Genomic DNA, 18,883 nt, shown 5'->3' on the forward strand with positions numbered 1-18,883 from the left:
ACTTAGAGCAGCTGGGTCTCTGGTTCAAAATGAAGAATTGGGCCAGTAATAATTTATAGATCTTACATTTCAGAGTTTTTTTTCAGGAAATGAATACCCATAATCTAAGACTGTGGTTGCCAAGGGTTGGTCTTACTTGCAGTGTATCATAAGTATCTGTAAATCAGAAGTATATCATAAGAATCCATAAATCAAACAATAGCTTCACACACAATAGTAAGTTATGCACCATCTCATAATTTATTATAATACAAACAAGTTTGTCAAACACAAGATATTGTCTACTTATGAAAATATCAATATTCACAATTTAAATAGCTGATAGGTCTCATAATTTTATATACCAGCAACTCATCTAAAAAGTATTTTGTTCCTAGCTGTGGTCTTCAAGGATGTATACCTATAAGTAATTGTAAAACTGTCCATTCACAGCTTATTTTTTCTAATTGTAGACATTTGAAATATAAATTAGAGTACAAAAGACCATCTCCACAACAGAGATGGTTTTGTCTCCAGGATACTTTTTCCCTAAATAATGACACTATATGTGCTTGGTTAAGGTTTTTTTACTACTGGCAAATTAGGAGGTACAAATAATACAGCAAGACATTGGCTAGTTAGCAACAGTCATTGCAAAATGCTTCACGCAACCAAAAATAAGGCAAGTATTATCAACAGCAGCTCCCATATGGCAGACTAAAAAGTCAAGGCTTTATTATCCAAACTGGCTTTGAATGTCTGTTAACAGGATACAGCTTGATCCAAAGCCCTCCTAAAATGATGGGGATTTGAAAAACCAACCACAAAACCCACTAGCAACCTTCCCTTTGACTTCAAAGGGCTTTGGAAGTAAGCTTTTGAAGCCCTAAATTATCAGAAGTGAAATGACCAATCCACTGTACATGAAAATTGCACCTTGTCATTTCGAAAATGATATGGAAAAGTATTGTGAGTTTTTCCAAATAAGTTACAAGAATTTAATGGGTTATTTTTCGTGGGGAAATAAAATATACAGAAAGATTTTTGTTTTTAAATATGGTCATTTACAAAAATACATTATCAGGACAGAAAAGATCAGACAACACTGATAGTCTGCAGGATAACCATTATGCTACAAAAATTAATAAACCACAGCATGTGAATGGCAGCATATGCCATGCACTTAATTGAAATTTTTTTAATAAATAAAAGCCCTAAACATTCACTATTTTCTTTAAGGTTACTATCATATTAAGTAGAACAGTGAAATTCTTGTATAAATAGGTTTTTTTTCCCCATAGATACATTCTCAAAAATGAACCACTTATCTATATAGATATTGCACTTCAGACTCATTCACATGTAACTCAGACAAGCATTCCTCATAACAAATGTAGAATAAAAATAAGTTATAAATACAGTGTTTTCCCAAAATGAGACATACAGTACCTTTTCCATAAGGTAACTTTGGTTACTATCAACTGACAAAGACCAGAGAGAGGTTTGTGAGAGGAGGGCAGAAGGGATGGCCACAAAACTGAATTTCTGTAAAACACCACTAAAGGAAGCAATAATTTTAACCTTTCCATGAAAAATACAGCAAGGCTCAGCATCCCTTTTGCACTTATTATTGCAAGGGTGAAGCTTTGAGATCACAGGGGCAAACAGCTGACAGACTGAGAGGCTCTTCATTTCCCTTTGGGGATGTTTGGGTGGGTACCATCCCCTCGGTGGTGAAGGTGGAAAGCGTCAGCTTTTGCTCTCAGCCCCCATTTCCCCAGATGTGCCCCCTCCTTGCTCTGACCTGCGCGGTCCTTGGGGTGCCTGAGCACCTCAAGAGGAGTGCTGAGCAGCTCTCCCAAACACTCTGCCAGTGGGAGAGGACTGGGGGGCATGTGCTCCCCAAGGCCCTGGGCATTTGGACCAAACTGAGCAGCCTTGATCTCTCCTGAGAACACCCCTCCATGCAAGAGCCAGCCCTTGCCTGGGGACCTGATTTTTCACACCTTGTGCCTTTTGCTGCCCTTCCCTTCTGTGCTCGGGTTTGTAGGTTTAGCTCCTGCAGGATGTCAGTATGAGGTGTTGTGCAAACCCACCCTGTGTGGCAGAGGGGAACCAGGCTGTTGTCCAAGACTTTTGTAGACTTGGCGTTTCTTAGGGAAAATGCACCAAAGCTGAGCCATCCATGGGTTTTAGAGAGATGCTTTCAGCCCTCAGATCCCACCACAGTGGGATTGATTGGATCCCTTCTGAAAGGACCCCTCTATGTTAGTCCCTGATGCACCATGAGCTCTCTGCTGGCATTGGAGATGGACACAGGCACAAATGCAGTGCTAGCACCAAGGTACTTACTGAGGAGCTGCTGTGTCCACTGACCACACTGTGCTTGTGTTCACCATGTACCTTCACTGCTCTCACGTCAGTGAGGCTGCATTAAGTGCCCAATATAGAACAAAAAGGTTGTGGTATGTGGCTCTGAGACCACATGCAAAGATTTGAAAGTGAAAGAAATTAAAAGAAGTACATTTTCAGCCTTCCTGTAAATCTCTGCTTATTTCCTACACTCAGCATTGATGGGATGCTGTTTTTTGAGTGTGAAGGAAAAGAAGCTAACCTACTTTAAGTAAGTGTAATACTTAGATCAGCTTAGACTAAGGCTTTTATGTTTTTACTGCTCTTGGGTATTTAATGAATTTCTTTCATAATTGTTTTTAACAATTAAATGGCAAATCTGCAACAGAATGGCATCATCCATCAGGAGAAAAGCTTAGGTTGAGGTTTTCATATGTTAATCCCTAAAGGCCTGAACATGGAGGATAACTGAGAATCTGTATTGATTAAAAAGGAACTTGAAGGCTCTGATCACTCCAAACCTCACAGAAGCAGCTTTGGTGGAACCTCTGCATCAGGCAGGACTTGGTTTCAAACTTGAAAGTCCTTAGACACCATAACTGAAATAGTTGGGAAAAGATGCTGCTTTTGTTCTTGGCTCTATAAACTTCCCTCCCTCCCTCCCTCAAGCTCCCCTGTCTCAGTCACATTCTTAAATAACACCTTAAAACACATGACTATTGGCAGCTTGTGGATTGCTTTCCATGTCAAAGCTGCAATGGGTACTGTATCGGTCCTTGAGCCTTGTTCAAGTGAGCCACAAAAGGGCTTGTCACCACTTGTGTCTCACACGCTGCCTCCTGCAACGAGGTCTTGACAGCAAAACTGTGTGTGGTGGCATTTTGTGTCAGATTCAACACATAATTTTTGGCAAGTGCACACATCAGAAATGGCACCTTCCACAGTACACAAAAGCATCCATTCACTTTGTCAACAGCAAACGACACAGTCGAGCAAGGTTTTGTTGTTGTGTGTTAAAAGGTCGTAATTAAACACTGCTGTGGCTTTTCGCCCCTCCAATGACTTTGGACTGCACTGATGCTGGAATGCAAAACATTTGAGGGCGGCTGAACACTAAGACTTGAACTCTGAAGCTTATTCAAAATGCTATATAAGAGATGGAGGCATTTGCCTTCTCACTTTTCCTTCTAAAATCAAGCTCTCCTGTTCCTTCCTGACAGTCTGCTCTGCCCTTGGTCTCCCAGGGAAATGAAATCAAATGACCACTCTTCAAAACAGCCATTTCAGCAAATTACATCCCGAAGATGTAACCACTTGAAAGGAACTTGCACCCAGAAACTCCAACTATTGCCCTTTTCATGGTGATATTTTTATAGGCTTTCCATTCTTATCATACTGGTAAACAAGCATTTTGATGCAGTGAGAGTTGGCTGGGGAAATCCAAGGGCTGCTCGTTATGGAAAAGTTATGGTTTGTATAGAATTGCACAGGTTGCTTCTGACACTTAAAGAAGGCTTTCAGTGTGGCAGCTGCCATTGTGCGAAATCTTTTGCTAATAAAACAGTAGAGAAAGAAATTAATTGCAGTGTTCAGCAGTGCAAGCATATTGGCGATGTCCGACACGATATGTACCACCCAGCTGTTGTTTATAGGCGACACATAGAGGTGATACAATATCATGATGATTCTTGGTGCCCAAAGTATGGCAAAAATAGAAGTTATAGTAAACAAAATGGCTGTTGTTTTCCCCGTGGAGTACCCTCGCAGTCGGAAATTGCTCTTTCGCCGCAGCTTGTACACAATGATGGAATTCAGGATGAAGAAGATGGAGCAGGGCACTAAGTAAACAGTAAAGCAGTGGACCCAAATGAGGACATGATGCATTGATGTGCTTATGTAGTCTTCAATCCAAATATTGGGCCACCAGTAGTAGGGAATGCTGGTCAAAAAGCAGGTGATATAGACACTTACTATGACTTTTCGAGTACGAGCAGGGTAGGAGACTGTGTGATACTTCAGCGGGTGGCACACAGCTATGTACCTATCGATGGTTAGTGGAACTGTAATCCAAATGGAGGTGTGGATGGAAGAAAATTCCAAGACCTCAATTATTTTGTCCAGTACCTGAGGCATCTGTTTGTTTAAGATGAAGTCTTCCATGAGGAAATCAACAAAGACGATGAAGAAGAGAACCAGGATGTCAGCAGCAGCTAGAGCTAGAAGATAGTTATAGGAGGACTTCTGCCTGCGAGCTACAAGCTGGGAGAGGATGATGACTGTCAAGATGTTTGCTGTGGAGAAAGAAACGCAAAGTTAGGCTATTAAGGTGTAACACCAGCTTTTCTGAGCGCTCGTTTGGAGCTGCTCAAGCACTTGGCAGCATGATCGCCTTTATTAAATTTAAACCAAAAGGAAAATGCCACAGTCAGGTCCCTCAGAGAAACTGTTGCAATGGGAGGAGCATGTGGCCCTGCTCTCAGCTGTGGAATACACATCCTGAGCAGAGGGTTCTGGGACCCCTGTCCATGCACACAGAGGCAGAGGTAGCAGGAGTAAAAAGCTAATAGCTCACATGCACATTTTCCCTTGGTTCTCACCTTGCTTTTTTTACTTTTTTGTTTAACCAGGGACAAATGAGAAGGGTGGGGTGGGCTCTGGAGAAAAACACATTTTGTCTCTCATCCCAGCTTGTGGTACCTGACTGTTTCAGAACTGAAACCAAAGCCACCTGGATTAGGTAATTCTCTCTTGACTGAGTGGGCTCCCAATCGAGAGAAGGACTTTCAGGGAAACAAGTGTCCTCAGCTCTTCCTGAGATTCTTCTGTGATTCAGTCATTCCTGTCTGACCTGCTCTCCTACTCATGGGCTCTGGGGAAGCATCTCCCTTCCCACCACTGAGACAGTCAGCTCCACGAAGACCTGCCTGCTTACCCAGAGCTGCCCTTTAGAAGTCCTTCAGCTGGAAGGCATTTTTCCTCTAAAGCGATATAATTTAGCCTTAAATGAAATCCTGCTGGTCACATCAGACATGATGGATGTTCTGATTCAGCATGAGTGTAAACATCCCTGAATTTCCCAAAAAGCGCCTGTTTGCAACTCTCTGGCCACAATACAGACCCGTCACCTAGATGTACTGCATGGCAGTGAAACAATATTGTGGTGAAGTGCTGAAGTGTCTTTGCTCTGCTCTGTCACTGCCTGGTTTGCCTCAGTTTTCTAAAGCTTTGGTTAAACTTAGATATACTTTAATGTCTTCTTGAACCAGTGCTACAAGGGATCAGTCCTACAACCCCTGGCCAGGCAGAGCTCCCCATGAATATAAGCAGCCTTTGCAATCCTGGAGAGCTTCCCCGGTGCACTAAGGTGCAGCCAAATTTTAGCTACTTGCTCTCGTTTACTAGAACTTACTGTGTAGTCTTGAAGTGGGGAAAAAAAAATAATTCTATTATTCCTACTATCACTATGGCTGGAATGAGACAGGCAAGATTGTTCCCATCAGAAGTTGGTATCACTTGGCTAGAATAATACTTGAAGTAGTGCTTAAAAATCAGAGCTCTGGTGTACTGTACAAGAGGCTGCCAAATGTTTGTAGTTGATACTTTCCTAAGTGTTCTACAAATCACCTCTTCTGTGCATTCAGTGCTTCAAACATTTCTGCCAGCTTTGATGGATTTCCCAAAACAAATCAACAATACTTGTAAGGATTCCTTTAAATCAGAGAGAAAGGAAGTTGCTGACATTAAGGTAATGATAACTTAGGGCACATGTCCTACAACTGGAAATGCTCATTTTTTAAAAACTGTTTTACTTGGCACTGAAAAAAACTTCCTCCTTCATAAGTGCCTTCAAAACCTGCTGTCTGGAAGCAGATTTCTGCCACCAGGGAAATGAACTGCAGCAGAGTGAATGATTTTGACTAACAGCCCTCACCAGCCCTCACCTATTTTTGTATTAACTTAATGTATTAATTTTGTATCTTGGAACAAAACTAAACAAAACATGACAATCAACTGACTCCTTCCCTATATTAAAAAAAAAAAAAAAGGCAGCATGATCTTTCCAAGGTATTGTCTCGAATTGCCTTCAGGGGAATTTTCCCGATTCTGTCCTCCATTAATGGGAATGCAACTGCATTGATTTCAGCTCAGAGCAGACGTGGGAGACAAGAGGTGATACAGTCAGAACTGCTGTGTCATTTTTCACTTACTTGCTTACGAAATGCCTCTGTTGTGCCTGCTGATGAGCCCTGGAGGTGCAGTGAGTGATGTACTGTCAAGGAAATCCTCGAGCTGGAGTGTTTATCATGGCTCTGCAGCCACTGCTGGTTTTGGCCAGACAGACTGACTGGCTCGGCTTCAGATATTGGATGTGACCCATGGGGCGCATCTTCTCTTTAAATCCTCTGGATTTGACTCATTCCAGTGGCAGCAGCTGGAGCCAGTGTGCAGCAAGGGGGATGTCTCAAGACACTGGTCCCTGCTGGTAACTCTGGCCTGACTGTCAGAGCAGCTCCTGCAGGGATGCTGAAGCCAGGCTGTGCCCAGGCACAGCAGACCCACTCCCTACACTTTCTACTAACCCCACTCAGTTTTGCTACAGGAGCAAATTTATGATCAGTCCTTTCCTCTGTACCCTCTGCCCCTGCCTCTCAGGGTTACCAGCCATGGCAGTAACAGCATGTGCTGAAGTGCAAGTTATTCATCTAAGGCCAGCAAAACCTTGCCTGGTGAGCTGGATTAGAAAATTGATCTGACAAAATACATGCTAGCTCTATCCCATTTTTTCTGCAAGGGTTACTGTATCTTGTACTGGAAATGCTTTCCCTGGGATCACATTCAAGCCTTTTCTGGCTGGATGATATGAAATACAGTAACATCACTTTGTGAAAACAGATATATACTGGGGTGCAGCAGAAAGTTGCCAGTGTGCCAGTGTCTTAGCACAGGGTCTGTGAGTGTTTTTCTTGCTGCATACTGTACAGGGAAAATGTAGATGGGCTATGAATGTCTCAGTCCTTCACCCATTTCCTAGCCAGTGTTGAGTTAGTCCTTGGTGTGTCCTCAAACACTGCCTAAAACTCAGTAAAATGGAAAATGGGTGGGCACACAGCTCTGTGTGACAACTGTGTCCTTGTGCCAGTGTCTCTGTAAGTCCTGCTCTCTTGTTCTCCTGTGGGCAAAAATTACTCACTGTGGGTGAAAGGTGATGGAAGAGTATTTGCAACCATATTTTAACCTGGCTGACCCTAATCCTTACACTAATACTGTAGTGTGTGGTGAGGACTATGGCAGAGATGGTGATGACGGAGATAGAAAAGTATCTGTCTCTACTGTAACATACGTGGAGTTACAGCTGTTGGGGAGGTCAGCACCCCTAAATTGTCCTGGACGGTACACTGCCCATTTCTTGCAGTGTTTTTTCTAGATACTAAGTGGTTAAGATCATTTGAATTTGAAAGAGATTGATCACTGTGCTGGGAGATGATTAGGGGATGACAGATGGGAATTTATGCCAGCGTCGCTTGCTGCAGTGCAGTATTCTGAATTTATAAATATCTGGTTGAGAACCAGGGCTTGATTAGGGACTAGCTGGCTGAAGCCTTGAGGTGCCGTTGGCAGATGATTAGAAGCAACTGTATGAAATGGCAGTCTCAATTCTTTCCCTTCAGGCCTGAGGATGCCTTTGAGGCACAGTGTCTGAAGGTCTCTGATACCCAAACACCCTTGGCCCACACTGCTCAAAATATGGCAACCTTCTAACTCAGCCAGGCTTCATCATGGGACACTCACATCTCTCCTTTGACGTCTCCCCTGACTTTATCAGCTTCTGAGTACAAACTGTAGCACTGAAATTCATGCCATTGGAGGTTCTACATGTCTGAGAGGGATCTCCCTTTAGGAGTAACTTTGGTTCTCATGTGGATTTGGGTTTACTTCCCATACTGAAGCCATGCAGAGCCCAGGCAATCTTCTGTGCCTCCTCAAAGCAGTGCCTGTGACCTAAGGGCACAGTTTTTTCTCCAGCTCCTTAGTTCATGGATTACAGTCATCGCTCAAATAGTGTCTAAGGACGGCCTTTGCAGGGGATTCAAAGAGCTCCTTTCACTGACTATCACCACTGCACGTGAGCTTAAGCAGGAGCGATTGTATCTGTGTAAAGAAGAAATAGGCATATTTCTGGGCTTTCTGGTTTGGTTTTTTTTTTAATTGAGAGCACTTTGCACGAACAGAGCAGCCTGTGCAGTGTAACAGCCATTACAACACGAGCAGCAGTGCCGTGGTGCTGGGGACAAGGCTGGCTGTGTGGCTCAGCAGTTCAGCATCACTAACCACCTAAATGAAGTGGCCACGAGTGTCGCTCACTGAGTGTGATAAACATTAGGCCACACAATATAATGGATATCTTTTACCCAATACAGTTGTTGCTAGGATCCCTAGGATCCCCACAAATAATTGTGCAATGTACGAAACTTCTCTGCAGGCCTGGCATTAGTCACCTGACCAGCACAGAGAGACAGCTTACAAATGGGAAATTTTAAGTTGCTTTAGAAAATATGTTAGTAACACCTCGGTCTTAGATTTAGAAACTCTGAGAATGGAAGTACAACATGCTAAAAATATACGGTGAGAACAAGGGATGTTTTGGCTTGATGGCAATAGGTGATTTCCTCTAAACTAGGAGGCAATATTCAAATGTAAACAGGTACCGTGTCCAGTAGCCAGATCTGACCACAGTTACTAATGCACCAATAGTTACTAGGCTGGAGATAAGGATGGCAGTTAGCCCTTACTTTGTGTGGGAGCTCTCTGGGGAAGCTGATGACAAGGGTTGATTTCTGATGAAAGTGCTACATAACAGGAATTATTTAAAAAGAAACTCAGAATTGCTGTGGCAATTTAAATACTTGTTTATTACTAAAGTTGGCTATAGCTGGTTATGTGGCCTTTGAAAATGACCCCTGGATGCTGTTTGCCCTTAAAAATGATAGGGCAGGTCCACGTTTTCCTCTTACAGCCAATATGAATCAAACTCAGCACTAGAGCAGATGGGGACAGTCTCTGTGAACTGTGCCTCAATTTGTTCCTCTCTTTTATTATCATATCCTGAGATCCTTCCTTAAACTGTTGTGAAGCGTAAAGAGATACTTTATAGAATATAATTAGTGCAACACAAGTTTTTGCTTCCCTGGGAGTTCCTGTGAGGATTGATTTTTGAAAATAAATGGATTTATTTGCTGTTCAATTGTCTGAGCGCTGTCGAACAGCTCACGGCGAGGCACCCCCAGGAGGGAAGAGCTGTCAGCCCCTTCTGCTGGTGCCTGCATTATCTCCGTGGGGATGGAGGGGGATATAAGCAAAAAAAATGAGCATCATAAAAACTACAGCAGACATGGATGTAGGACTGCTACTGGAGCAGGTTTCACATCTTGTGGGAAGGCTCTCATGTGGTTTGTGCTTAGAAATCCCACGTGCAGGGACAGACCACACCAGTTCTGAGGGTGAAAAAGAACTTGGAGGTAGAGGATGGCCAAGCTCCTGCCCAGGACAACCTGAACTCCCTTTTATATGCAGGAGACTGGGTTAGTCACTGCCAGAGAAAACACAGCATGGCCTTGCACTTACAAGTCACAAGTGAATGAACGAGTTAGTGCCAGAGGCCAGATTCTGACAAGGAAATCTGGCCTCTGGGGCCATTTTTCTCACTAACAGCATTTATTAGCTGAGACGGCTCTGGGGAAGGATGCAGTGAATGAGGTACTCTGCTCTGCGGCTGGCATTAGCCATCAGTGGGTCATGGAGGCCAGAGAAGGATTTTAATCCAGGAAAAGCACTTCCTCGCTGTTGGAGGCCACAGATGCAGTAATGGCATGGAGGTGCCAGTGGCTGGTATTCACTTTGAGCTTTGCCAGCCACTGAGGCTGGAGTGCAGCAGCTTTGTCTGGCAGAAAGGTGTAATTATACTGTGCTGCTTTTGGCTTTCCTAGACCATTGGAGTACAATTTTTTCATAGTCTGTATAAAATAGGGCTATTTCTGCAGTATGAGAAGGAACACTGGGCTAAGACACAGGAAGGTCTGGTTTGTGCTCACTGGTGACACATGTGTGAACGTGACAGGGATCTGGTTCTCCTCTTGCCATCTTCACCCTCTTCATCTGCCTTTCCTGAGCTGGGCCTACAGCGTAGAAAGTCTCTAATGACTCTCAGGAATTCCCCCCTGCCTCCCCAAAGCCTTTCTTAGAGGCACTCACACAAGGATAAAAATGTCTAAAATGCACATCTCAAAATCTAGCCTCACATCTTGCTACCAGAGCAGTAAAGCTTTCCAATGGAAATTGATGCTGGGAAGAGAAAAAGCAATCTGCAAAATAATGCAGAAATCATAAAAGGAATTTGGTTATTCATGCAACATATCTGGACAGACAGAGGTTTTCAAGGCAATTCAGGTGTCTCATTTGGCAGGTGTCTGTGGCTTCTACATGTGGGCTGTCAGCACAGTGTAAGAGGTCCCAGGCTGAGTAACTTGAGCTCAAGAGTGACAAAGGTGTTTCATGGGATGACTGGGATGGAGAGAGGATGTGATTTCATAAGGGCACTGGCATGAATTCTTTACTGAACATGAATAATTAAGAGGATTTTACCTCTGATTGTGGTTTTGCTAAAATAAACCAGTCTTTATGTCTTCCTAAAGCATTAGCTAATGCAGTAGGAGCTCATGCTTGCAAACCCCATGGCCAAGCTTTCTCAGAGACTACGCCAATTTTACACAATATGCAGGAAATTACAGACTATGTAAAACCATTGCAGTTTGGCTTTATTCCCCCCACAGAGAATATACTGCATCCACACTAGATATATCACTCTTTGGTGTGCTAGTCTGGACATTGAAGAAAACACTCTTGGAGGGAACAAACATTTGAGAAATATCCTAGTCTGATATAACAGACTGACAGGTAATTTGTCTTGAAACCAAAAGCAACCTCTAGTGCACCTGTCTGTGCAGCCAATGGTCCATATGATTGAAAAGAGGGAGAAGCTAAACAACTGTTGCAAGGACTCTCTGTTTCAGTTGGTAGAACGGAACAATTTTAGTGAAAAAGATGTTCGGGGTTTCAATAGGTAAGGTTCTCTCCTCTTCCATGAATAAAGGGATAGAACTCTTTTTTTGTCATCTTCTGTACTTCTAATTCTGGTCCTACTTGGCTGCCTCTACTTCATTCTCTCTGCACAACCATACTGGTGTCCTGGGGGGCAACCCAATACCATCTTCTCTCATCAGGTCACTCTGAGAACAGCACCAACAGCACTCCAGACATTGGGGTTTAGGATCCTTATGTACTTTTCTGTATCCTGCATAATGAAAACGGATTTGTGTGTAAGGTCTCCTGTTCTCGAGGAGTTAATTTTGGCTTTGTTTCCTTTTCTGGTGTCTCAAAGCTAATGGGAAAAGAGATCATAGGCTCAAAAAGACCACCTGAAACAGAAGGTGAAAGCTTTTGTGGACAGGGATTGCTTTGCACTTGGTGTGTGAAAGCAGAGGGCACCTCATCAGGACATCTCCGCGTTGTTTGTTTGCCTACAGCAAATTGCTTTGTCGTATGCGGATGAAGGCCTGCTCCTGCTGGCTTGTTTCTGCTGATTCACCCCCATTTTATGGAAGGAAGCAGAAAGAGGATGAGGAGGACAGAACTAAATAAGGGAGTGGATGAAGAACAGCAGGATATTAGACTGCCTAGTGTTTCTGAATGTTTTGACTTCTTCACAACTGGGGGCTCAGCATTACCCACCTACCGTGAAAACTGGCTGTGCTCTCTCTTATGTGTCGTTGTCATTTCAAGGAAAAATCTCCTCTGGAGTTTTTCCTTCCCAATCCATTTTAGCAGCCTGCCATGCAAGGTTGTGCACTTCATAGTCTACTGAGCCTCCCAAATATGGCACCTCATTATCATTACAGCCCTGACAGCATTGTTTCCTACTGACGTGGCAGAAGAAAACCAAAGCTAGCAGTTGTACTCTGTAGTGGCATCCAGAAATGTGGAATCAACTTCTTCACAATCCATGCATTAGCATGGGTTCATCCACATGCTGCCTTTCAGGCTGCAAGACTGTAGTGGCCACAGTCTGCAGATGTACTGACCAAACTAAATCACTCCTATCTACACACCTTGCTGTCACCGGTTCTGTACAGGAACAGAATGAATTTATTCTTTTTTGAGATGATTCTTCTTACCTTACAGAACAAGCATTCATTTTACAATAGGAAATGACTCATTTTAAGCATGTTAGCAGTAGTTTTGTTCCCCTCTGTCCTGTAGTACTACTGTGAATGTGCTGTAGTGCCCTTCAGTTGTTCCAATAGCTGAGCTAAAGTTCTGGCAATTTATTTTTCCTCTTTTAAGTAGGATGCAATGTACTGGCCTTGCATCCAATTCAGATTTTAAGTCAGAGAAAGTATGGTCTTTGAATGAAAGGGTGGCTGAATCAGGTCTCAGGAGGGTTTGGTTCTTATTCATTGTGTGAACTCTGCCTAATGAGCGACAGCTGAAGAGTGCTGTTTTTTCAAGGTCATAACTGTACATGTAACAATTCTCCCACTCATATTTTCAGATCTTCCTTTAGCTCTTCTGTTGTTCAGGTGTGCTGTTATGAGAAAGGCTATTTATTCAGGTGCTAGAAATGCTCTCTTTAATCAGAAGCCTGTACTGTGATTGCAAAAGAATATACTAGGCAGCAGATGGCAGGAATCCAAAACAAGCCAGACATTTCTATAGTGCTGTGTGCTGTACGTACACCTACCTTCTGCCTGCTTTGGTATTTACTGGGTATTACGTGCCACATTAGCCATCAACAAACGTTGCTACCTGTCTCCCTTCCTGCTCGTGGTACTAACAGGGTTGCAGCTGTAAGCACAGAATTGGCAACGCTCCTTGGGTCTCGTTCCCCCACTCGTGCCAAGGAGCGGAGGGAACACAGCTGGGCTGTTGTGTGGGGGTGGTCTCTTAGATCTGGGGTGCTCAGCCCACCAACAGGACCTGCCTTGCCAGGATGATGATCCTGGCATGCACACCTCCCACGTAGCCTCCTTATTCCAAACTTTACACAACGACAAGGCTCCAGAAGGACCAGTTCTCCATTGTTTCAGCTTTCCTGTGGCTATACTGCAGTTTGCATGGGCACAGTGCACCCGTGTGTCAGTCCAACACCCTGGGAAGCATCTGGCTTGTTGAGCAAGGACAGCCAGTCTGTCATTTGTTAGGGGAAGGTCCATAACGCGTCTCTCTCTCTTCACAGTGTGTTAAAACAGTTAGGCATCCCTGCTGAGCTTACATGTTCCTCCAGGTCAGGACTACAGCTTCTCTCCCTCTGCATGGAGCCCTCTGAGTGCATTCTGTGCATGGTTGGGCTTTGAATAACCTGGGTTGTCCCCATCTCCACAACACCTTGTTCAGCAGCTGGTCTGACACAAACATTACCTCTTTGTACCCTCCAGCTGAGAGCATCCACGTGTGTCCCAGCTGCTTTCCCAAGCTTGTGAAGTCCTGAATCTGTGACTGATTCTATGTAAAAGCCTAAAGCACAAATAAAAGAAACAGTTGTGGACCAGGCTCCCAAAGTTTGGAGTGGCTCTTCCCTGGGGCATCCCCTCCTGGGGATGCTGTAAGGGTGCTGGGTACCTGCCTGTGCTTTGTGTTGCTGGGATGTGATGACCCCAGAAGCCAAGGCCCCAGAAGCAAGGTAGGCAACTGACTGGGGAGCAAAGTGGAATCAGCAATCCCACACTAGGAAAGCCAGATTTCACTCTGCCTCTTGCATTGTCAGAAGGAGATGAGCCCTGGGAACATTGATCAGGCCAGACTCTGGTCTAGGAAATGCTGCTGCTCTGTCCTTTCAGGACCAATACACTCTACTCCCGATGGAAAAGGTGGCTGCCTGCAAGGCAAGCCTGTTGCTGCTGCATCTTCTCATGAAGCAGGAATTAAAGTCAAAGCCAGGTGTCTGCAGCAAGCAGTGTTGCTTCTGTGCCTGACCTTCCTGGTTGTGTTCAGTGGCCCGGCCACAGCAGGAGCAATTTTGTGCAGCTGCTTTGCGCAGCTCTCACTGACAAAGGGACAGACCAAGTGGTACCTGCTGCTCTTTGCTTTCTCACCTTTACCAGCCCCCTCCTGGACTAAAACAGAGCAATTAATTCCCTCCCCTACAGCCAATATCATCTCTTCTTTAGCATTTTCTCTCACTAAAGCAAGAAACTTCCATTAAGACTTTTTGCAGTCCCTCTCTTGCTTCCCAATTAACTGCAGGTGCTTCAAAGGTTCTCTCCGACTGACAGACAAGGGGAGTGCAGGGTTAGTAAAGCAGGGGCTGCAGAACAGCTCCATAAATGAGAAACCCTCCCCTCTAAATAGGAGAATGACCCTACTTCCAGTGCCTCTGCCTTGCTCTCCTCCTCACCCTTGTACTGGCAGTTTCTCCTTGTTCCATGCATCCTGCTCCTGAGGCACACCACTCCCGGTAGCACAACTGCACACTTGTGGGACATCTTTGCACATGTGCACTCATAACAAGTTTTGAAAAACTGTTTCTGTGTTGTCAGCCTCTGCTTAGAGGGAAAAGATGCAGCCTCCTGCCCCAGCTGATGGAAGGCATGACCTCCCCAGCCGGGCTGTAACCACCTTTGTGCATGGTACCAGTCACACAGGTTGGTGTAGTGCTGCCTCTGTGGTTGCCCCTCTTTGCAGGGCACAGCCTGGCCCTTGCCTCTGTGTGCTAATACCACGGCAGGGATGAAGGGAGTCCACTTCGCTCTCTCTCCTCCCTATCTTTTACAGACTTTCTAGTGCCTGGTTGAACAGAGAGGGAGAAGGAGCCAGTGCTGAGAACAGGCTCTGCTGAGGTGCCTGGGTTATACTTGGGCAGGAGGGGAAGGATGCTTCCTCTGCATGCACAGTCAGGCCTGGCATCACTTGGCCTCAACGTGGAGTTGTTGAGTTAGTGAAATTTCCTTCAGACACTACAGCAGGAAAGGCAGAAACAGTTAACCGGTTTCTCCTCTTATCAGTCTTTCTCTAAGATTTGTGGCAATGAATTAACTGTTTCCATTTCACCAAAACACTGCACCAGTGCTGTTTTTGAGGACAGATCCTCGATAGTGTTTCTCTTAAATTCTTGGCGCCACGCAAAGCTAATTAATATCCCACATACTTCAGAGTTCTTTTTCTAACAGCCGCTACCTTTACAATTTTCTAATGTTAGAAAATTTTCAAATTAAAACATGAAAAGCTCTTTTTAGTGCTTCTCTTGCCCTGTGCCCCATCCCCGATGAAGCATGGCTGTGTGAGTTTTCCCCTAAACATATTTAGCTTGTTCTCATCTCTGTGCAGTCAAAGGGTGAGAATAATGAATTTCTCATGCACTCAGCATACTGTGCATTTATTCAACATACTGTACCTGTGCAATGACTTCAGGTGATAGTGCCAGTGTTATCCTCAGATCATGTGCACTGAGCACATCTATACCTGATATAAGCTCACTGAACTCAGCGGTGTTGCACTACCAAATGCTTTGGCTAGTTCTGTTGAGCACTGTCACAGGTGCCACTGCTCTAATCAACTGATGTCTGATCCCTTGAGAAATGCATGTCACCATTGCTAATTTGGATCGTGTACTGATTTTAACCATGTTCTTAGAATGACAGCATTAGGTCTGTAATTATAATGCAGTATCCTTAGGGAGCCGGTGCAAGTATGTGCAGAACACTCATTAAATTTTTTTTCTTGTCTGTTCACGTAAGACTTTCCCCTGTATGAGACATACAAAGGCAAGCTTAGCCACCGACTGCTTCATGACAACTTCTTCACCTGATAATTTTGAGAGGGTCTTGGTCATTTCCTAGAGGACTGGTGTTAAAATCAGAGCTTTTCACATGGACATCTAAGCAGCCCCTAAGGGATTAATGAAGAGGAAGCTACCACCTCATCCCTGCTGGCTGGGTCTCTCTGGGTCAGGGCTGAGACTCGTCAATGCTGTGGAGCACAGACACTTGCCTGTGCTCTACATCCTCTGTGGGCAAATTCAGAACTTAACTTTCCAGTTCTCTGAACTATTAGCCAATGTTCAAATTTTAATTATGAGCCAGGAAGGGAAAAAACCCAAAAACAACACAAAGAACATCAATTCATATGCAGAGTGGTAATTGCATGTGTGCTGTTCAGAGGCAGGCTTCTCTTCATGTCTGATTAAAAATTTTTCTATGAATTAATTGCTTGAAGAAGGAATTAAGATGAACAAAACATTTAGAAATTAACTATCATTGCTGCTTGCCATTCCACATGGCACTTTAAATGTAGCTGTATGAGGAAACAACCAAACTCTTGTTCGGCATCCTTAAAATACCAGTTCATCTTGGTGCATGAGATTGCTCTAACTTTACCCTGACTCATTCTGCCTGTCCTTGGGATCACTCTAAGTTACTCTCAGGTTGGAGGCGTTAAGCTCTGCCCACTGGAGCCCAACCTGTAACTATAACAGCTCTCGGTGGTCCTGCGTGCCAAGGTGTCTCGCTGGGAGCCACAGGCAGCCCCCTAGGGATGAGGTACCTGCTCAGTCCTTGTCTCAGCTGAGACAGTGCTGCTGATGTGATGTTCGTGTAGCATCTGCACATTTTGAGCTGTGGGCACCTGCGTGCTGGCAGCGGTGGCTCACAGGTGTTCACACCCAAGACTGAGACATGCTTTCCTTCCCTATCTGGGATGTCTCTAGCTTTTCTTATCTCCAGCATCTCTGTATTGTCTTTGTCCCCTTTTTAAGTAGGAAATTTCTCAGAGAGTTACACAGGCTGGAGGCTGGTGCCTGTGAGCTGGGACTTTGTTCCAAGCCCTGTACCTGTATTCAGGGGTCTCAGTGTCAGCATTGCAGTGCACTGACCCCAAGACTGGACTTTATAAGTACTGTCCTGCTCCACCAGCCACAGGGATGGGCTCACGAGTATGACAACTGTCTGCTAACATTCCGACAGCGTGCTCCTTCCCCAGCCAAGTTCTGTACTGCTGGCATGTTGCTCCTAAAGCCCAGGGAATAAGGCAGAGATTTGCACCAGAAAAACTCGGCAGCTACACTTGTGCTTAGTGCTGGCCCGGCACGCGACCGGTGGGGACCAGACCCGGCCGTCTCGGTACCGCTCTGGCACTCACATGGCCAAATTGATAACGACAAGAAACTTCACGACAGGCTGACTCTGTACTGTCAAGTTCAAAGTCAGGGTGCCCGAGGCCGGGTGGGAAAGCGGCCGCAGCAGCAGCAGTGCGATGGCAGGCAGGGACAAACCCCGGAGAGGGAGGCAGCGCCGGGACGGCAACGCGCCGGGCGGGGAGATGCTGCCCGGGGAGAGAGATGCTGCCGAGGAGAAAGATGCTGCCCGAAGCGCCCGAGTTCATCCCGCCGAGCACACGGAGGCAGCGCGCCCGGGGCAGCCCGAGGACGTTCATCCCGCCCCGCCCCGCACAGCGGGCAGGAGCCGCTCCGGCGGGCGGTGCCGGGGCCCCGCAGCCTCGCCCGTCCCGCGGCACTCACCCGGCAGCCCGAGGCAGAGCAGGAGGCTGTAGTAGACGACAGGTGCGTACCCCAAGCCGCAGCCATAGCGGTGGTGCGCCAGCAGGGAGCCGTTGTGGAGGTGGAGGTGGTTGTGCTCCATGGACCCGCTCTGTCCCCGCTGCCGGCGCTCGCTCCGCCGCACGGGCCGCCCCGGCCGCGCCGCCCGCCCGCCCCTCGCACGCTCCGCGGCGGCGGCGAGCGCGGCGCGGCCCCGCGGCGGGCGGTGGCACATGGCGCGGCCCCCGGCGAGCCGGGCCGGGCGGGGCGGAGAGGGGCGGGACCGGCCCCCGCCCCCGGCCGTGCGGGGGGATCTCCCCCGGTGAGCATCTTCCGAGAGCCGCCGCCTCCCGGGGGGCAGCGGGCTCGCCCCACAGCCAGGAGCAGGGAAAAGGGGGATGTCCTCCAAGTTGGTGCAGGAGTCAATGAAAGATGAGCAGAGGCGGGGGTTGCCAGCGGTGAACGCTCCCGGCAGCCCTGGGTTGTGGTTCAAGCCGGCTTGGGAGGCAGGGGTATATCTCGCAGTGGGCGTTTGTATCTGCGGCATCGAAACGCAGGCCCGGGTTAACTGCACTGTCCCTCTTCCCCCCGCAGTGCTGCCGGGTGAGGGACGGGGCTGCCAGCGGGGTCACACCATGCTCCAGCATGGACATACACCCTGCTCCAGCAAGGACACACCATGCACAAGCATGGACACACACCGCGGTCCAGCAGGGACACATGCCATCCACCAGGATGGACACACACCATGCTCCAGCAGGGACACATGCCATCCACCAGGATGGACATACATTGTGCTCCAGCAGGGACACAGCCTGAGTGGCAGGTGTGGGTGCAGCTCCCTCAGGGCAACGCTGAAGGGCGGTCAAAATTTTGGAAGCTTTCTCCATCTGTTCCTTAAGGCTTGTGTGTTTCTGTACAGAACCTCGTGTGAAACTAATAAGGTGGTGAGCCCTGTGCTTTGTGCTG

The 18,883-nt window shown here is 46.3% G+C and overlaps 1 protein-coding gene across 1 annotated transcript; it reads right to left on the reverse strand.

Annotated features, from left to right (window-relative positions):
- Positions 1–217: 217 nt before the first annotated feature.
- GPR139 (G protein-coupled receptor 139) lies at positions 218–18,077 on the reverse strand. The gene is made up of 2 exons (XM_064672945.1): positions 17,897–18,077; positions 218–4,622 (listed from the first exon to the last, which is right to left on the reverse strand). The coding sequence occupies exons 1-2, from the start codon at positions 18,015–18,017 to the stop codon at positions 3,688–3,690; spliced, it is 1,056 nt and encodes a 351-aa protein (XP_064529015.1). The 5' UTR covers positions 18,018–18,077; the 3' UTR covers positions 218–3,687.
- Between the last annotated feature and the right edge of the window lie 806 nt (positions 18,078–18,883).

Source organism: Pseudopipra pipra, chromosome 16 (assembly GCF_036250125.1).
Source record: "Pseudopipra pipra isolate bDixPip1 chromosome 16, bDixPip1.hap1, whole genome shotgun sequence".
NCBI lineage: Eukaryota > Metazoa > Chordata > Aves > Passeriformes > Pipridae > Pseudopipra > Pseudopipra pipra.